Source organism: Salvelinus sp. IW2-2015, linkage group LG4q.1:29 (assembly GCF_002910315.2).
Source record: "Salvelinus sp. IW2-2015 linkage group LG4q.1:29, ASM291031v2, whole genome shotgun sequence".
Taxonomy (NCBI): Eukaryota; Metazoa; Chordata; class Actinopteri; order Salmoniformes; family Salmonidae; genus Salvelinus; species Salvelinus sp. IW2-2015.
The window spans coordinates 89,933,028-89,953,799 of NC_036842.1; the positions used below are offsets into that span (position 1 = coordinate 89,933,028).

The 20,772-nt window shown below is 44.3% G+C and overlaps 1 protein-coding gene across 10 annotated transcripts in view; it reads left to right on the forward strand.

Moving 5' to 3' along the window:
* The first annotated feature begins 5,143 nt into the window (after nt 1–5,143).
* Nucleotides 5,144–20,772, forward strand: part of LOC111962788 (CUGBP Elav-like family member 2) — a 58,298-nt gene continuing 42,669 nt past the window's right edge. For 4 of the 10 annotated variants that reach the window (XM_023986106.2, XM_070443236.1, XM_070443238.1 and 1 more), the window contains exon 1: nt 5,144–5,403. In XM_023986106.2, the coding sequence (XP_023841874.1) occupies nt 5,282–5,403 (122 nt within the window). In that variant the 5' untranslated portion in view covers nt 5,144–5,281. Of the gene's footprint in view, nt 5,404–16,703; nt 17,024–17,265; nt 17,488–20,772 lie in introns of those variants that run through there. The other 6 variants (XM_070443237.1, XM_023986113.2, XM_070443240.1 and 3 more) reach the window with 4 other exon arrangements.

Genomic DNA, 20,772 nt, shown 5'->3' on the forward strand with positions numbered 1-20,772 from the left:
GGTGGTTGATAGATTGTGTTGATGGATCGTGGTGGTTGACTAACGGATGTGGTGTTGACTAACGGATGTGGTGGTTGACTAACGGATGTGTTTGATAACGGATGTGGTTGACTAACGGATGTGGTTGACTAACGGATGTGGTTGACTAACGGATGTGGTTGTTGACTAACGGATGTGGTGGTTGACTAACGGTGTGGTTTGACTAACGGATGTGGTTGTTGACTAACGATGTGGTGGTTGACTAACGGATGTGGTGGTTGACTAACGATGTGGTTGACTAGGTGTGGTTGACTACGGTGTGGGTTTGGTTTGACTAAGGATGTGGTGATGACTACGATGTGGTTGTTGACTAACGGATGTGGTGGTTGACTACGGATGTGGTGGTTGACTAACGGATGTGGTGGTTGACTAACGGATGTGGTGTTGACTAAGGATGTGGTTGACTAACGGATGTTGGTGGTTGATAACGGATGTGGTGGTTGCTAACGGATGTGGTGGTTGACTAACGGATGTGGTGGTTGACTAACGGATTGGGTGTTGACTGACGGATGTGGTGGTTGATAACGGTGTGGTGTTGACTAACGGATGTGGTGGTTGACTAACGGATGTGGTGTTGACTAACGGATTGTGGTTGACTAACGATGTGTTGACTAACGGATGTGGTGGTTGACTAACGGTGTGGTTGACTAACGGATGTTGGTTGACTAACGGATGTGGTGGTTGACTCAAGGATGTGGTGGTTGACTAAGGATGTGTTGTTGACTACGGATGTGGTGGTTGACTAACGGATGTGGTGGTTGACTAACGGATGTGGTTTGTTGACTAACGGATGGTGGTGGTTGACTAACGGATGTGGTGGTTGACTAACGGATGTGGTTGTTGACTAACGGATGTGGTGGTTGCTCAGGATGTGGTGTTGACTAACGATGTGTGGTTACTAGGTGTGGTGACTAACGGATTGGTTGACTAACGGATGTGGTTTGCCTAACGATGTGGTTTGACTAACGGTGTGGTTGTTGACTAAACGGAGTGTGGTGGTTGACTAACGGATGTGGTTTGCTAAGGATGTGGGTTGTTGACTACACGGATGTGGTGGTTGACTAACGGATGTGGTGGTTGAACACGGATGTGGTTGACTAACGGTGTGGTTGACTAACGTGTGTGTTGGTTGACTACGTGGATGTGGTGATTGACTAACGGATGTGGTTGTTGATAACGGATGTGGTGGTTGACTAGACGGATGGTGGTGGTTGACTAACGGATGTGGTGTTGACTAGCGGATGTGGTTGTTTGACTAACGGATGTGGTGTGACTAACGGATGTGGTGGTTGATAACGGATGTGTGGTTGACTAACGGATGTGGGTGGTTGACTAACGGATGTGGTGGTTGACTAACGGATGTGGTGGTGGATGTGGTGGTTGACTAACGGATGTGGTGGTTGATAACGGAGTGTGGTGGGTTGACTAACGGATGTGGTTTGACTAAGGATGTGGTTGACTTACGGATGTGCTTGACTAACGGATGTGGTGGGTTGATAACGGATGTTGGTTGACCTAACGGATGTGGTGGTTGACTAACGGATGTGGTGTTGACTGACGGATGTGGTGGTTGACTAACGGATGTGGTGGTTGACTAACGGATGTGGTGGTTGACTAACGGATGTGGTTGACTAACGGATGTGGTGGTTGACTAACGGACGTGGTGGTTTACTAACGGATGTGGTGGTTGACTAACGAATGTGGTGGTTGACTAACGGATGTGGTGGTTGACTAACGGATGTGGTTGACTTTACTTTCAGATTATATTGACCTTCTGAAAAGTGTTATCTTTAAAAATGATGTTATTTCCTGAATGATATAATTTCACTGTTTCTTTAATAGATACGGCTTTACTTTCAAAATCCCTTCCATTAGAATCAAGCCTASTGTTGAACGTGACGCTTGGATCAGACTATAGATATTACAGTGTTAGAATGTAACATTTGGATCAGACTATAGATATTACAGTGTTAGAATGTAACATTTGGATCAGACTATAGATATTACAGTGTTAGAATGTAACATTTGGATCAGGACTATAGATATTACAGTGTTAGAATGTAACATTTGGATCAGACTATAGATATTTACAGTGTTAGAAGTAACATTTTGGACAGACTATAGATATTACAGTGTTAGAATGTAACATTTGGATCAGACTATAGATATTACAGTGTTAGAATGTAACATTTGGATCAGAGGTATTTCAGGAAATACTAATGTAAGTTAACTTAGTGCAGGCCAAGAATCCRGGAACTTTAGCTCTCTGCYTCATACATTTTTTTWKWWWWTTTTTTATTTCACCTTTATTTAACCAGGTAGGCCAGTTGAGAACAAGTTCTMATTTACAACTGCGACCTGGCCAAGATAAAGCAAAGCAGTTTGACACATACAACAACACAGAGTTACATATGGAATAAACAAACATACAGTCAATAATACAGTAGAAAAAGTCTATATACAGTGTGTGCAAATGAGGTAGGATAACGGAGGTAAGGCAATAAATAGGCCTTGGTGGCGAAGTAATTTCAATATAGCAATTAAACACTGGAATGGTAGATGTGCAGAATATGAATGTGCAATTGTCCCTAGCACAGACAGAGTCAGAGGTAGAGAGACAGGCAGACACACAGGCAGAGACACAGGTAGAGACACAGGCAGAGACACAGGCACACACGCAGGCAGACACACAGGCAGACAGACAGCATCAACACATCACAAAGACTCGCTAGTATTTCCACATCAGCGTTAAATGATTTATGTGGAAACTAAGACTGTAAGAGTAGTGCTGAAACAGGAGGGATTTATGCTCAGATCAGAGGAAGAGAGGATCCCCTTCATCATGTCAGTCTTATCCCTATGATACCCGCCCAGCCTGCATGAAGTGCACACAAACTGCACGCACACACACATCCACRTGCACTGCATTCAAATCCCTTTCCTACTTAATGTTAGAGAGAGAGACCTATGGGGGTCGGAGGCCTAGATGTATTTTCTCCTGGGCTCTCAGAGTCAGAGAAGGATATCACAGAGCAAATCTCATTCAAAATGTCATCTTAATGTTGTGGTTAGGCGAAAGCACTAGGTTGTTCCATCGTGTACCTGGAATGAAAGGAGGAGCTAAACGCATCAACAGGAACTAATATGATTGCATGTCATAGTCATAATATTTTTTTAACAATGTAGTGTGTAGGTGGATGAGCAATGATGAGTTGCTATGCAAACTAAGGAAATMGAGTTGTAATTTGAAACTACATATGGCTATCAGCAGGAAATGATCGAACTTCTTGCCTGCCATACTCTTCACTTTGATAAATATGACGGCGGATGAGATATGAGTAACTAAATTAKAGTAATAAACAAGTAATTTGAAACTAGGGTATGCCTCTTCATGTGTCACTTCCTGTTGTCAGTTGGGCGATGGCCAATGGCTCCAGGGTCTGGGACAACACTATGTAAATATTTTAGTTCTGGAACCTGTTTGGGTAACATATTGTGTTGGTGTGTGCGTGTGTGCGTGAGTGTKTTTGTGTGCATGCTTATCTCATCTGAAGAAGTTGATGAGAGTGCATTTTGACTGGCCAAGTTGCCAGATCTGAGTGTGCTAATAGCCAACTTCTCTAACTCGCGTTRTCATGCCAACTGAACAATCGTTACAGTAGAAGAGACGTTGTCTGTAGTACAAGCACATCTGATGACCATACAGAGATGGTCAAACAGCTAATATGCTACACTGTCAATGGGATATGATCACGTGTGTGTCCCAAAAGGCACCATATTCCCTTTATAGTGCACTACTTTTGGCCGGAGCCCTATGGGATTAGAGTCCATTTAGGATGCACACCATGTCTCAATGGGGATATACAGTATTTAATCTAGCAAAAGTATTGCAGAAATTTCTGTTCAGGTCAGGCTCAACATGCGGCCTGACAGAGATGGCAAACAAAAGACAAGCATAATCCTTCCTTTATTAAAAGGTACTCATGCTCACCACATTGTTGGCTTACTGACTAAACATATACGGTATAGGCAGCACACTATCCTTCCCCCCCATCTCTACTCTAGTGTAATAATGACACTGTCTCTCTCTCTCTCTCCCCCATTCTCTCAATGTCTCTATCACACTCTCTGTGTCTCTCCTCTCTCTCTCTCTGTACCTCTCTCTCTCTCTTCTCCTCCTGTGGCTTATCATCCATCAGTCGAGAGAATCTGGAGAATGTGACATATGCACATCCCCTCCGGTCAGACAGGAGATTATTCAGGAAGTGATGGTATGACTGGATTGGAGATGGGGTTTGGGATAGGAGCCGGGCCCCAATAAATATTTACCGGTGTTAAATATTTGGTGTTTTCACAGCTTAAATCTTGGGCAAAAAGCCTCGCATTTAATTGCATAGTTAGTAGTTTGATGTTTGAAAATTGGAGTTTGAAAATTGAAATATGTCAACATTTGAAGTTTGACACTTCAGAATACAGTTTATMAACACATAGAAATTCCTTTATCTGTTACAAAAGAGTGTGGAGCTTTTCTTTTTGTATTGATTCCCCTGTTGGACCCAGAGACTGTGGTTGGACCAAACTTCCTGCCACAAGTGCACCTGGGGTTTAGCTTCCATGTATGTGCTTCATCACAACAACACCTGGGTTTGACCTACATTTGACCTGGGTTTGAACTACATTTATACTGTATTTTTCCTGTATCCAGGCATCATTCAAAATACATGCAAAACATGAAACAGGGATCGTGCCACAACAACCTGAACCCCAGGACCTGAGTGAAAAACAGATCCAAGGATCCATTGGTAAATTATTCAGAAGTTTCCCCTTCTTTGCCCCATGTATCCCAGTGTGCCAGTAGGAACAAACCAACCCTGTCCAATTTCCTGGACTCTTCCTAATACGGGTGTCAATTAGTGGAAGAGTGCTACTGTGGCCGCAGCTTTGCAGCCTGCGAACCAGGCTGCCGCGGGCGGCACAATGCATTAGCCCACGATGAGCTGTCAAAAAGGATTATTTCAGCTACGCCAGTTAGCGAAGGGGGTGCTCTACTGCACTAAACCAGAGGAGGAGAGAAAGAGAGGGGGTGGGGGGAGCGGGAGAGAGACACAGAGAGAGAGACAGAGAGAGGGAGAGAGAGAGAGAGAAATAGGCTACCCGGAGAGAGGGAGAAAGAGTGAGAAGAAGAGAAGTGGCCATTTAAACACACACAATAAGTTGGATTTTTCTGGAAGAGCACCGTGCGATGTTGGAACACTCGTCGGATCTAGCCCTGGTGCAGAGCTTGTATGTTAACAGCATGCGCTGTCCCCCCTCTGCCTCCGCCGCTGGTGTCCCCGTCAGGAATGAGGACCTAGGATCTCTGAGGTACGTCCGTCGGGTTGGTTGGATGTTGGATTGGCCCCTAGTTCATTCAGAAGGAATCGGATCTAAACTGGCTGGCTTTTGTTGTAGCTGTGGTTGTAGTTGGAGCTATAGTCAGTGATTGTAATGCTTCTTTGTTCCTGTGGTGGTGGATAATGGCTATTGTTATAGGATGGATTCATTGTTTGCAGTATTCATTCCCATTCCATGGTAGGTTAGGGTAGATTTATGATGTGAATGTTTTTCACTGAAAGAAAAAGAGACACAATGTAACTTGTGATCTGGGGGAAAATCTCCCCTCCTGCCCGAAAATCCATCTTTAAGAAACAGACAGACCTGATCAGGACGCATCAATTAGTCCTATTGATTGAAGTTATCATCAAATCAATTGTGTAAAAAAAAACATATTATCTGATTTAAAAACCAAAGAATTGTGTATTCAATACTAATGTATTAACAGCATCTAAATTAAAGGACGTCCCTTCTGAAGGTCAACGGTCACCCAGAAATGAAAATAAATGGAAGAAAAATAAATGGGTCGAAGACAAAAATAGGTGCGACTCTCGTTCACAGTTAAAAACTGAAGAAATGGGTCTCTGTCAGTCAGGCTGTCGGTGACGCAAACAGAATTCCACCTCTTGAAAATGACAGAGGCCACTGGAAAGTACAGGGCATAGTTTCTGAGAACAAGTTCATCCATCCTGTCTCTAACGCCTCTAGTCAAAATCAGCATAAGCTCTGAGCTATCTTCTGCAAGGCACAGGACAATTTACATTAGCCAATAAGGAATTTGCATAAGCCAGTACCACAAACCTAAACTCAAACTACTCTGATAAGGTTTGTGTTAACCAACGTTACAGCCAGGCTACGACGCTGTGCATTTCTTTTCAGATTAGATTACAAAATTGAGTCATACTCATATCCTCTCCTTCTCCATTTTGAGAGCGCCAGCTTCAGTTGTTTGCCATTCTGCAAATGCTTTCAGAGCTAAGAGAAAGTATGTCAGTCATGCAGGCAGGCAGGCAGTAAGTTTATGGCGACATATACAAACAGACGTGACATAACCCATTTGGGTCGCTCTGTGCAGTTGGCCTATTTTTACTTGACCCGCTCCACCATTGGTTTAGAGGAGGTGCAAATCAAATGCTGGATGAATTGATTCGTAGGGGCTAGGAATAGTCCGGATCGTCCCACATTACAGAGGGATACAATAGAAAAGATGTAAACAAGGAATGCATGGTATGTGTAGGGATTACAATAGGATTATCATAGTAATCATCTGATGGATTAAACATGGGAGGCTAGCACTGAGAGAGGCGGCAACATACTTCCATTGCAACAATAAAACAGTATTTATTTTAATATCTCTGCACAATATGTTCCCTTTATGCCCACAGCAGGCTACCCAGCAGATCTCCCATGTCAGACTTGACTATATTTAGTACATTTTAGTCATTTTGCAGACACTCTTATCCAGAACGACTTACAGGAGCAATTCGAGTTCAGTGCCTTGCTCAAGGGCACATCGGCTCAGGGATTCGAAGCAGTGACCTTTTGGTTACTGGCTCAACTCTCTTAACCGCTGCAATATTCAGACTAACTCGTCGGATTCCACGAGACTACTGTTAAAATGTATCTTCTTTTCTTAATGAGATTTTTGGAGATCTAATAGTATTACACACAATTATCTGTGTCCAGTATGAAGGAATTTAGAGCTAGTTTCACGAGCCAATGCTAACTAGTGTTAGCGCGATGACTGGAAGTCTATGGGTTTCTGCATATAAATACCCATAGACTTCCAGTCATTGCGCTAACGCTAGTTAGCGTTGGCTTGCGAAGCTACCTCTAACTTCCTTCATACTGCACACAGAGACATAAAATGGTATCCACGAGTTCATCTGACTCTGGGGAAGTAGATAAATTACCTCATTACCAAAATCCCAAAGTATCCCTTTAAGGAAGTCTCGAGGTTTTGCTAACCTGAGTTAGAATACCTCATGATAAGCTGCAAACCATACTATTTACCAAGAGAGTTATCTATATTTTTCACAGCTGTCTATTTACCACCACAAACCGATGCTGACACTAAGACCGCACTCAACAAATTGTAAAGGGCCACAAGCAAACAAGAAAATGCACATCCAGAGGTGGCGCTCCAAGTGGCAAGTGATTTTATTGCAGAGAAATTGAAATCGGTCTTACCTCATTTTTACCAGCATGTCACCTGTGCAATTAGAGGCGAAAAACCTCTAGATCACCTTATAATCGCGTTCAATACGGAAGTGGTCCAATGAAGCAAATGCTACGCTACAAGACTGTTTTGCTAGCACAGACTGGAATATGTTCAGAGATTCATCAGATAACATTGAGGAGTTTACCACATCAGTCACCGGCTTCATTAATAAGTACATCAATGATGTTGTCCCCACAGTGACCATATGTACATATCCCAAACAGAAGCCATGGTTTACAGGCAACTAAAAGCTGCGCTAAAGGCTTGACCTGCCGCTTTCAAGGAGCGGAACACTAATCCGGATGCTTATAAGAAATCCCGCTACGATCTCCGATGAGCCAACCAACAGTCAAAACGTCAATACAGGACTAAGATTGAATCCTACTACGCCGGCTCTGACGCTCGGCGGATGTGGTAGGGCTTGCAAACTATCACAGATTACAAAGGGAAACTCAGCCGTGAGCTGCCCAATGAAGCGAGCCTACCAGACGAGCTAAATTCCTTCTATGCACGCTTCGAGGCAAGCAACACGGAACCATTCATAAGAGTACCAGCTGTTCTGGGCAACAATGTCAACATTCACAAGGCCGCGGGGCAAGATGGATTACCAGGACATGCGCTGACCAGCTGGCAAGTGTCTTCACTGACATTTTCAACTTCTCCCTGACCCAGTCTGTAATACTTACATGTTTCAAGCAGACCACCATAGTCCTTGTGCCCAAGAACGCCAAGGTAACCTGTCTAAATGACTATCGAGCTGTAGCACTCACATCTGTAGCCATAAAATGCTTTGAAAGGCTGGTTATGGCTCACATCAACACCATCATCCTGCACACCCTGGACCAACTTGAACTCGCATACCCCCCTAACAGATCCACAGATCTCTATTGCACTCCACACTGCCGTCTCCCACCTGGACAAGAGGAACACCTATGTGAGAATGTTGTTCATTGACTACAGCTCAGCATTCAATATCATAGTGCCCTCCAAGCTCATCACTAAGCTCAGGACCCTGGGACTGACCACCTCCCTCTGCAGCTGGATCCTCTACTTCCTGATGGGCTGCCCCCAGGTGGTGAGGGTAGGCAACAACACATCTGCCACGCTGATCCTCAACACGGGGGGGCCCTCAGGGGGCACGACAACAACTCTTTCCCCTCAGAAGGCTGAAAATATTCAGCATGGGCCCTCAGATTCTCAAAATGTTCTACAGCTGCGCCATTAAGTACATCTTGACTGGCTGCATCACCGCTTAGTATGGAAATTGTTTGACATCCAACCGCAAGGTGCTACAGAGGGTAGTGCGTATGGTCCAGTACATCACCGGGGCAAAGCTCCGTGCTATCCAGGACCTCTATACCAGAAGCTGTCAGAGGAAGGCACAAAAACTTTTCAAAGATTCCAGCCACCGAAGTCATAGACTAATCCCTCTGCTACCGCACGGCAAGTGGTACAGATGCACCAAGTCTGGAACCAACAGGACCCTGAACAGCTTCTACCCCCAAGCCATATGACTGCTAAATAGTTAGTCTAGGTAGCTATTGGTTAACTATTTAACTATCTGCATTGACCCTTTTTGCACTAACTAAAGCTGCTGCTACTGTTTACAAACGACTTCCGGCGCCGAAAAGAGATGGCCGCCTCGCTTCGCGTTCCTTGGAAAATATGCAGTATTTAGTTTTTTTACGTGTTATTTCTTACATCGGTACCCCAGGTAATCTTAGGTTTCATTACATACAGTCGGGAGGAACTACTGAATATACGATTAACGTCAACTCATCATCGTTCCTACCAGGAATATGACTTTTCCGCGAAACGGATCAGTGTTTTGCCTTCCACCCAATACAATGGATCTGATCCCACCGGCGACCCTGTGCGACGCCGAAAAAGGGGCAAACGAGGCGGTCTCGTGGTCAGGCTTCGGAGACGGGCACATCGCGCTCCACTCCCTAGCATACTACTCGCCAATGTCCAGTCTCTTGACAATAAGGTTGATGAAATCCGAGCACGGGTAGCATTCCAGAGAGACATCAGGGATTGCAACGTGCTCTGCTTCACGGAAACTGGCTAACTCAAGGGACGCTAACGGAGTCGGTGCAGCCAGCTGGTTTCTTCATGCATCGCGCCGACAGAAACAAACATCTTTCCGGTAAGAAGAGGGGCGGGGGGTATGCCTTATGATTAACGAGAAGTGGTGTGATCATCATAACAACACACAGGAACTCAAGTCATTCTGTTCACCTGATCTAGAACTCCTCACAATCAAATGTCGACCGCATTATCTACCAAGGGAATTCTCTTCAACCATAATCACAGCCGTATATATTCCCCCCCAAGCAGACACATCGATGGCCCTGAACGAACTTTATCTGACTCTTTGTAAACTGGAAACCACACACCCTGAGGCTGCATTCATCGTAGCTGGGGATTTTAAAAGGCTAATCTAAAAACAAACCTCCCTAAATTCTATCAGCATATCGATTGTGCTACCAGGGCTGGAAAAACCCTAGACCATTGTTATACTAATTTCCGCGACGCTTATAAGGCCCTCCCCCGCCCCCTTTCGGAAAAGCTGACCACGACTCCATTTTGTTGATTCCAGCCTACAAACAGAAACTCAAACAACAAGCTCCCGCGCTCAGGTCTGTTCAACGCTGGTCCGACAATCTGAATCCACGCTTCAAGACTGCTTCGATCACGCGGATTGGAATATGTTCCGCATCGCGTCCAACAACAATATTGACGAATATGCTGATTCGGTGAGCGAGTTCATTAGGAAGTGCATTGACGATGTCGTACCCACAGCAACGATAAAAACATTCCAAACCAGAAACCGTGGATTGACGGCAGCATTCGCGTGAAACTGAAAGCGCGAACCACTGCTTTTAACCAGGGCAAGGTGACCGGAAGCATGACCGAATACAAACAGTGTAGCTATTCTCTCCGCAAGGCAATCAAACAGGCTAAGTCTCAGTACAGAGACAAAATCGAGTCGCAATTCAACAGCTCAGACACAAGAGGTATGTGGCAGGGTCTACAGTCAATCACGGACTACAAAAAGAAACCAGCCCCGTCGCGGACCAGGATGTCTTGCTCCAGACAGGCTAAACAACTTTTTTGCCCGCTTTGAGGACAATACAGTGCCACTGACACGGCCCCCTACCAAACCTGCGGGCTCTCCTTCACTGCAGCCGAGGTGAGTAAAACATTTAAACGTGTTAACCCTCGCAAGGCTGCAGGCCCAGACGGCATTCCCAGCCGCGTCCTCAGAGCATGCGCAGACCAGCTGGCTGGTGTGTTTACGGCATATTCATCAATCCTTATTCCAGTCTGCTGTTCCCACATGCTTCAAGAGGGCCACCATTGTTCCTGTTCCCAAGAAAGCTAAGGTAACTGAGCTAAACGACTACGCCCCGTAGCACTCACTTCCGTCATCATGAAGTGCTTTGAGAGACTAGTCAAGGACCATATCCACTCCACCCTACCGACACCCTAGACCCACTCCAATTTGCTTACCGACCCAATAGGTCACAAGACGACGCAATCGCAACCACACTGCACACTGCCCTACCCATTGGACAAGAGGAATACCCATGTGAGAATGCTGTTCATCGATTACAGCTCAGCATTTAAACACATAGTACCTCCAAACTCGTCATCAAGCTCGAGACCCTGGGTCTCGACCCCGCCCTGTGCAACTGGGTCCTGGACTTCCTGAGGGCCGCCCCCAGGTGGTGAGGGTAGGTAACAACATCTCCACCCCGCTGATCCTCAACACTGGGGCCCCACAAGGGTGCGTTCTGAGCCCTCTCCTGTACTCCCTGTTCACCCACGACTGCGTGGCCATGCCCGCCTCCAACTCAATCATCAAGTTTGCGGATGACACTACAGTGGTAGGCTTGATTACCAACAACGACGAGACGGCCTACAGGGAGGAGGTGAGGCCCTCGGAGTGTGGTGTCAGGAAAATAACCTCACACTCAACGTCAACAAACAAAGGAGATGATTGTGGACTTCAGGAAACAGCAGAGGGAGCACCCCCTATCCACATCGACGGGTCAGATAGTGGAGAAGGTGGAAAGTTTTAAGTTCCTCGGTGTACACATCACGGACAAACTGAATTGGTCCACCCACACAGACAGCGTTGTAGAGAAAGGCGCAGCAGCGCCTCTTCAACCTCAGGAGGCTGAAGAAATTCGGCTTGTCACCAAAAGCACTCACAAACTTCTACAGATGCAACATCGAGAGCATCCTGTCGGGCTGTATCACCGCCTGGTACGGCAACTGCTCCGCCCACAACCGTAAGGCTCTCCAGAGGGTAGTGAGGTCTGCAGAACGCATCACCAGGGGCAAACTACCTGCCCTCCAGGACACCTACACCACCCGATGTCACAGGAAGGCCATAAAGATCATCAAGGACAACAACCACCAAGCCACTGCCTGTTCACCCGCTATCATCCAGAAGGCGAGGTCAGTACAGGTGCATCAAAGCAGGGACCGAGAGACTGAAAAACAGCTTCTATCTCAAGGCCATCAGACTGTTAAACAGCCACCACTAACATTTAGCGGCGCTGCCAACATACTGACTCAACTCCAGCCACTTTAAAAATGGGAATTGATGGAAATTATGTAAAAATGTACCACTAGCCACTTTAAACAATGCCACTTAATACAATGTTTACATACCCTACATTACCCATCTCATATGTATTACTGTACTCTATATCATCTACTGCATCTTGCCATCTTTATGTAATACATGTACCACTAGCCACTTTAAACTATGCCACTTTATGTTTACATACCCTACAGTACTCATCTCATATGTATATACCGTACTCTTACCATCTACTGCATCTGCATCCGTTCTGTACCACCACTCATTCATATATCTTTATGTACATATTATTTATCCCTTTACACTTGTGTGTGTGTGTAAGGTAGTAGTTGTGGAATTGTTAGGTTAGATTACTTGTTGGTTATTACTGCATTGTCGGAACTAGAAGCACAAGCATTTCGCTACACTCGCATTAACATCTGCTAACCATGTGTATGTGACTAATAAAATTTGATTTGATTTGATTTGATTTGATTTATAATCCATCCGGTTGCCTAGTCACTTAATTCCTACCTTTATGTACATACAGTATTTAACTCAATTGCCTCAGGCTACCAGTACTGAGTCGATGTGCAGGGGTACAAGGTAATTGGGTACATAGCCAAGTTATCGTTACTCATTGTGTATTTATTCCTCGTGTTATAATTTTTCTATAACATCTCCCTTTTTTCTCTCTGTATTGTTGGGAAGAGCCCGTAAGTAAGCATTTCACTGTTAGTTTACACATGTTGTTTATGAAGCATGTGACAAATACAATTTGATTAGATGTATTTGATAATGGTCGATAGGCTGTGTATGTGCCTGCCTGAATGTAACGTACAGTATATGGTACAATAGGTCACATGGTCATATGTACAGTTGAAGTCGGAAGTTTACATACATTTAGGTTGGAGTCATTAAAACTCTTTTTTCAACCACTCCACAAATTTCTTGTCAACAAACTATAGTTTTGGCAAGTCGGTTAGGACATCTACTTCGTGCATGACACAAATAATTTTCCAACAATTGTTTACAGACAGATTATTTCACTTATAATTCACTGTATCACAATTCCAGTGGGTCAGAAGTTTACATACACTAAGTTGACTGTGCCTTTAAACAGCTTGGAAAATGTCAGAAAATGATGTCATTGCTTTCGAAACTTCTGATAGGCTAATTGACACCATTTGAGTCAATTGGAGGTGCAGCTGTGGATGTATTTCAAGGCCTACCTTCAAAACTCAGTGCCTGTTTGCTTGACATCATGGAAATCTAAAGAAATCAGCCAAGACCTCAGAAAAAAATTGTAGACATCCACAAGTCTGGTTAATCCTTGGGAGCAATTTCCAAACACCTTAAAGTACCACGTTCATCTGTACAAGCAATAGTACGCAAATATAAACACCATGGGACCACACAGCCGTCATACCGCTCAGGAAGGAGACGCGTACTGTTTCTTAGAGATTAACGTACTTCGGTTTGAAAAGTGCAAATCAATCCCAGAACAACAGCAAAGGACCTTGTTAAGATGCTGGAGGAAACAGGTACAAAATTATCTATATCCACAGTAAAATGAGTCCAATATCGACATAACCTGAAAGGCCGCTCAGGAAGGAAGAAGCCACTGCTCCAAAACCACCATAAAAAAGCCAGACTACGGTTTGCAACTGCACATGGGGACAGAGTTTGTACTTTTTGGAGAAATGTCCTCTGGTCTGATGAAACAAAAATAGAACTGTTTGGCCATAATGACCATTGTTATGTTTGGAGGAAAAAGTGGGATGCTTGCAAGCTGAAGAACACCATCCCAATCGTGAAGCACGGGGGTGGCAACATCATGTTGGGGGGGTGCTTTGCTGCAGGACAGACTGGTGCACTTCACAAAATAGATGGCATCATGAGAAAGGAAAATGATGTGGATGTATTGAAGCAACATCTCAAGACATCAGTCACAAAGTTAAAGCTTGGTCACAAATGGGTCTTCCAATTGGACAATGACCCCAAGCATACTTCCAAAGTTGTGGCAAAATGTCTTAAGGACAACAAAGTCATGGTATTGGAGTGGCCATCACAAAGCCCTGACCTCAACCCTATAGAAGATTTGTGGGCCGAACTGAAAAAGCATGTGAGAGCAAGGAGGCCTACAAACCTGACTAAGTTACCAGCTCTGTCAGGAGGAATGGGCCAAAATTCACCCAACTTATTGTGGGAAGCTTGTGGAAGGCTAGGCAAAACGTTTGACCCAAGTTAAACAATTTAAAGGCAATGCTACCAAATACTAATTGAGTGTATGTAAACTTCTGACCCACTGGGAATGTGATGAAAGAAATAAAAGCTGAAATAAATCATTCTCTCTACTATTATTTTGACATTTCACATTATTAAAATAAAGTGGTGATCCTAACTGACCTAAGACAGGGGATTTTAACTAGGATTAAATGTCAGGAATTGTGACAAACTGAGTTTAAATGTATTTGGCTAAGGTGTATGTAAACTTTCGACTTCAACTGTATGTAGGCGATGCATAGCAAAGCTCTTTTAAACTCTGCATTAACATAAACACAAACTGCAGTGTAGTCTGCCTTGAAAATTGCTATCGACAGAATTAACTGGGGTTTCATAAATGGGATATTCCTTATCAGTGCGACTGAGTCACTCCCAATATTATTTTAGGGGGGATGTGAATGTGAAGCTGCTGCGAACGCTATAATGAACAATTCCTGTCCAGTTGATGAGGCTACCAAACTCTCTCTGCTCCGGGTTGTATTCATTAGGCCACAACATACCAAAACATTTTGCAACAGCAAACCAAAACGAGTGTTTCTTATTAGGCAAGTTCAGGTAGCCCCTCCCGCCATCTGTGATTCAGTACATTTTCTTCCGTTTGGTGCCTACAGAATACACCCCAGTACTTGACAACCGTGGTTTCAGCCCCCCTCGAAGTGGGTTTCATATAGGAAGACCTCGCCTGGCAAGTCCAGTTCAACAAAGAAAGACAGGCTCCTCCCCCCCAGGAAAACACCAGCAAAATCACAAAAGGGGAACATGAACTGTGACCTCTATAGAAGCAAAGTGTACATCCTAAATGGCACCATATTCCCTATGTAGTGCACTACTTTTGACCAGGGCCCATAGACCCTATTCCCTATGTAGTGCACTACTTTTGACCAGGGCCCATAGACCCTATTCCCTATGTAGTGCACTACTTTGACCAGGGCCCCTATTTTGTAGGGAATAGGGTGCCATTTGGGATGTAGCCAAAGACTCAGGATGCCCGGCATTTTTACAATTTTAATGATCTTAATCACTTGGTTTTCTTCCTGGCCTATACTCACAAAGAGTCTCAGAGTAGAAGTGCAGCGCTGATCAGTTTTGCCTTTCATATCATAATGAATATGATTTTTGGACAGGGAGGGACCTGATCCTAGATCAGCACTTCTACTCTGAATACTGGCCCAGATACTAATAGGAAAGGACTGGACTCGGAGTCGAGTGGCTCAACCTACAATCTGGAGCAATTCATTTGAATTATTGGCGAGAGGATTATAGAATGAGAATTTCCTATAGCTACTTGATTGGTTCAGTAATAGCGAAGTGCTTGGGCTAAGGACTCCTCGGGGAATGGGTTTACCATATAGCCTATACTCTCTAACCTCTCTCACAAATGGTATTGTGTCTGTAGTCAAGGTTCAAGGAAGGGGTTTGGATTGCTATATACTTTTCCTTTCTCTGATAATATTTTACCTCTGTTACAAAATGTAAATTACTTTCTGCTATCATCTGTCTTGGGTCTGTACTAGTCTAGCCAGGGAATGTGGGGGTCTTCATGTCCTTGGATCAACACCTGCCATATTTCCCAAACACATAATTTAGGTCAGATTGAGAGCCATGGTTGGTTGGTGTGAGTGAAGACACTTGTGTAGCCTAATTTAAATAGACTGACAAAAAATAGTCAAACACGTTGTGGATTCTGTGAAAGTGTAAACCAAGATGACTGGACTAGCCTAGCCTACATTATTTTTACATACTTGACATGGAATGGAAGTAGCCACGCCTCTCCAGCTATCCATTTCTGCAGTCGCTTTGACAGTGAGGGAATTCGATTAACCTGGTCCGGGTAAGCGTGTTTTGCACCGGGTGAAAATTGATTGCATTCGTTTTGGAACTGGGCTGCCTCCATTTCAAAGTCCCCTTAAAACAAAAGGGAAGTAAATAAGCATGTGGAGTAATGCGTAGGATTATGTGTGTTCACATGCAAAAGTGATTACTTTTAATAAAAACGGTTTGTCTGGATTCCCAATGAAAACTAGTTAGAAAATTCTATCATATTTTATGGTAAAGAGATGTATGTTTCTGATATTGTTCGATTTGAGAGGGCGCTCCTCCATCGCCGTTTTTGCCCGTTCACGTCATGGTCCACAGAACGGGGCCCCGCGGTTCAACATAATCAAATCCGCCCAGTTGCGCGCCTGTAGTTTATTTCAACGGGGGATTGCAGAAGAAATTAGCTGGGGATTGCAGAATACGAATGTCAACCGACTGATGATTAGTATTCGCATGCTGCTGCTCTGAGTAGAAGGCTAGAATAAGCCCCCCTCCCTGCACCTGTCCCGCTGCGTTTTGTGGTCGCGCAGAGTTGAATCTCGAGGCGATTTCACTCACTTTCATTGTTGACTACAGCGTGGTGGGTTCTGGTTGTAGCTCGTGAAAATGACTTCGACATACAGTGGTCTGGATTTTCATCCGGATAGGATGGTAGAAAGCCGGTTGATGATGAGCTCGGAAGATACAACGTAAGTAACTGTTTATTAGATTCTAATAACCGACATTTTAAATATTTCGTGTTGCATTAATTGCCTATAATAAACTAACCGCCACAAAGTGCATTCAACGCACTGTTAATTTTACGAGAATTCACCGACATATCTGAGTAACATAACAAGTGAAATGGGTAGCTAGCTAGCCAGCTAGCTGTAAAAAAATGTTTACTTCTTGGCTAAGGAAATGCTAGTGAAGTGACATGTGCTTCCGGAGTTAACATGTTCCAGACATTATCGGACTAGGTAGTCGTCATTCTAAAGTGTTTTTAACATAGCCAGTTAGAAAGAATTGCTTGTGTGTTTCGGTGTCGTTACTGCGAGAGCGCGAGAAAAACCAGCACACGCGGCAGCCGCCCTTTTGATTTTTTTTCATGCCGCTTGCTTGAGCGGATAGAGAGGAACAGAGGGCAGCAACGGAGTCTTCTGTTCAGTAACAGGTAGGCCATGATAGAAAATGGCTCAAAACAAACACGAAATTCTACCCTATTGCAACGATTTTGATATCAAGTCGATGTATTGCATAATTCGCTATAATGTAACGTTATTCTTTATTTTTCACGAGACAGTAAATGCATTTATACTCGATGTTTCACGAGGGGCAGGCAACTAACTACGTTTCTTTTGTAGCGAGTAGCGACCGTAGTTCCCCGTTAGCAATCGATTTCCCGTAATGGAGGTTCATGTTGGGTGCCTTGCGGAACACACGTGGTACATTATTGAGCAATTTTAATGGACATCTTGTGACTGCCGAAATAGATTGTTAGCAAAGGAAGCCAGTCAACAGCACACATACATGTTGTTTTAGAAATGCCCGGAGGCTAATTGGGCTTACCATGACTGGATTTCAACTCTCAGCCATATAAAGGGTATACAGCACAATGTTGTGCGTTGCTCAGGGAGAGTACACTCTGAAACCCCCCTCCCCTAGTTAGCTCTAGAAATGGGCTTGGCCCTGTAACGTTCATGAAACATAACATATTTAGCTACATAGCTAGCTACATACTTAAACATGTTTACAGCAGCTCCCGTAGCCCGATATTGATTATTAAATGGGCCGATAAATGGATTTGCAGTAAAACACGGTGAATGACAAATAGCCTGTGATTTCCTGCTAGACGAGAACACACTGGAAGCATTAAGCGAGAGAGGGAATCCATTTTTTTGTTGTTGTATCTACTACAAATAGGTTTGTCATAATCCTCATGGGAACTCTTTCGACCTCTAACCTGTCCAGCGCACATCTGTTGTTGTATGATGGATTTCTGAAGGATGTTACTGTCATCCCTGCCAATCACTCACTAGGTCAACATCATACAGCAAGTATGCTGTAGTAACTACATGCATTTGAAATACACACACACAGACACAGGAAAAAAAGGTGACCTAAACAAGAAATGATTAAGTGAGGTTAAAGATCATCATGGTTGTCATGGTTACCTGGCACTTGCATGATTGTGGCTCTAAAGCCTAGCAGAACAGTGGTCTGGGACTATAGAAATTAAAGGAATCTCATTTCTTGGCTTTGGACCCACACACAGGTGATGCAATCTCAACCCAACTCATCTGTGTTTTGTGATTTGATTGAGCCTCTGATAAAGGACAGTGATATGGTGAATATCTGGGCTTAAGTGTGATCCTTTGGCAGCGAACACTGACATGGGAAGTATCACAAATGGTGCCATTTTCCCTATATAGTGCACTACTTTTTACACTATGGGTCCTGGTCCAAAAGTAGTGCACTATATAGGGAATAGAGTGGCATTTGGGACACAGTGTGTTATCTGGGCTAAGCTACATTTGATGGTGCTGTGATCCCATTGTTGTGGACTCTGACCCATTTAAACCATTTTTTTTTTGTTGACTGCTATGAAAAGTATACATAAACTCAATAGGTAAATAGTATGGTCTACAGCTTGTCATGAGGTATTAAACTCAGGCGAGTAGAACCTTGAGCCTTCCTTTTAATATTAGAGATCAAGCACCAGTTAGCAAAGAGACACACCCCTGCCCCCTTTCTTGACGTTGTCATGCGGTCTTGAAGATGCATAAGAAACAGCTAGATGTATATTGTCCTTGTTCAGCCACGACTCCGAGGAACAGAGTCGTGGCTATTCCATTTCTTCAGGTCCCGTTGTTAGAATAGTCTCGGCCAGAGGGTAGAGGCAGATCATTTATTTTCCAATGTAGTTTAGTCAGCGTTGGCATCTTAAGCAGACTCTTCAGAGTCTCTGGAATTGTGGCCTTGTCCGGGGTGAGCAGTATGTCCTGCGCTGCCGAAACGTTGAAGTAGAATCTTCATCCAAATCCAGGTTAGTGGTCTCTGTTCTGATGTTCACAAGCTTTTTTCGGTCATAGGAAACGATGGTGGAAACATTAGGCACAAAAGTTTATCAGCACAAATAAACGCACAAAATTCCAGAATTGGCCAGGAGCCCGTAAAACAACAGCTATCCATTGCAGCTCCATTCTATACCATACCAAAAATGCCGAAGGAACCTGTCTATATGACTATTGCCCATCTCCCACCCGGACAAGAGGAACACCTATGTGAGAATGCTGCAACTGGATCCTGGACTTCCTGACGTGCTGCCCCTTGGTGGGGAGGGAAGTCAACAACACATCCGCCATGCTGACCATCAACACGGGGGCCCCTCAAGGGTGTGTGGTTAGTCCCCTCCAGTGCTCCCTGGTCACTCACGACTGTGTGGCTGCGGCTGACTCCCAACATTACGTTTTCTGACGACAAGACGTTGGTAGGCCTGATCACCTACGATGATTAGACAGCTTATAGGGAGGGAGTCCGAGACCTGGCAGTGTGGTGCCTGGACAACCTCTCCCTCAACTTCAGCAAGACAAAATGGAGCTGATCGTGGGCTACAGGAAACGGAGGGCCGAGCATGCCACCATTCACATCAACGGGGCTGTGGTGGATTGGGTTAAGGCTCTTGTCCACATCACTATGGTTCTATTATGATCCAGACACACCAAGACAGTTGGAAGAGGATATGATAATGCCTCTTTCTCCTCCTAGAGGCAGAAAAGATTTGACAAGGGCCCTCAGATCCTCACATTTTTACAGCTGCTCCATTTTGAGAGCAACTTGATTGACCGCTTCACTGCTTGGAATGGCAACTGCTTGGCATCTGACAGCAAGGCGCTACAGAGGCCCAGTCCATCGCTGAGGCCAAGCTCCCTGCTATCCAGGACGTCTATACCAAGGCCGTAATATTTGTATTTCTTAATTCCTTTACTTTAGATTTGTCTATTGCTAGATATTACTGCACTTTTGGAGCTAGAAACGCAAGCATTTCGCTGCACCCGCAATAACATCTGCTAAACGTGTATGTGACAAATCAAATTTCATTTGATGTAGGGCTCACTCCATTTAGTCGACTCACCGATTTTGTTGGGTCAATGTTTTGACCCGTCTTGATTGACGCCTGTCTCAGTGGCCTAATCCATTGTGAATGCCGCTTGGATGGCACAACAGCATCACCTCACCAGTAGTACATTTACCGTTAATTCCCATAATTTTGAATCTAGAATTTGTTTACTGTAATTTCTGTTAATGCATTCATATTATTTGTCTTTTACAGTTTTTGTTGTCTTAGTGGACACACAACCTAGGCTACACTTGTTCTATTTACGAGTTGTCAATTTATTGTGTTTGGAGCATTCCTGTCAATGTTGAGTAAGGATGTTGGCCTGATTATGCATAGAAG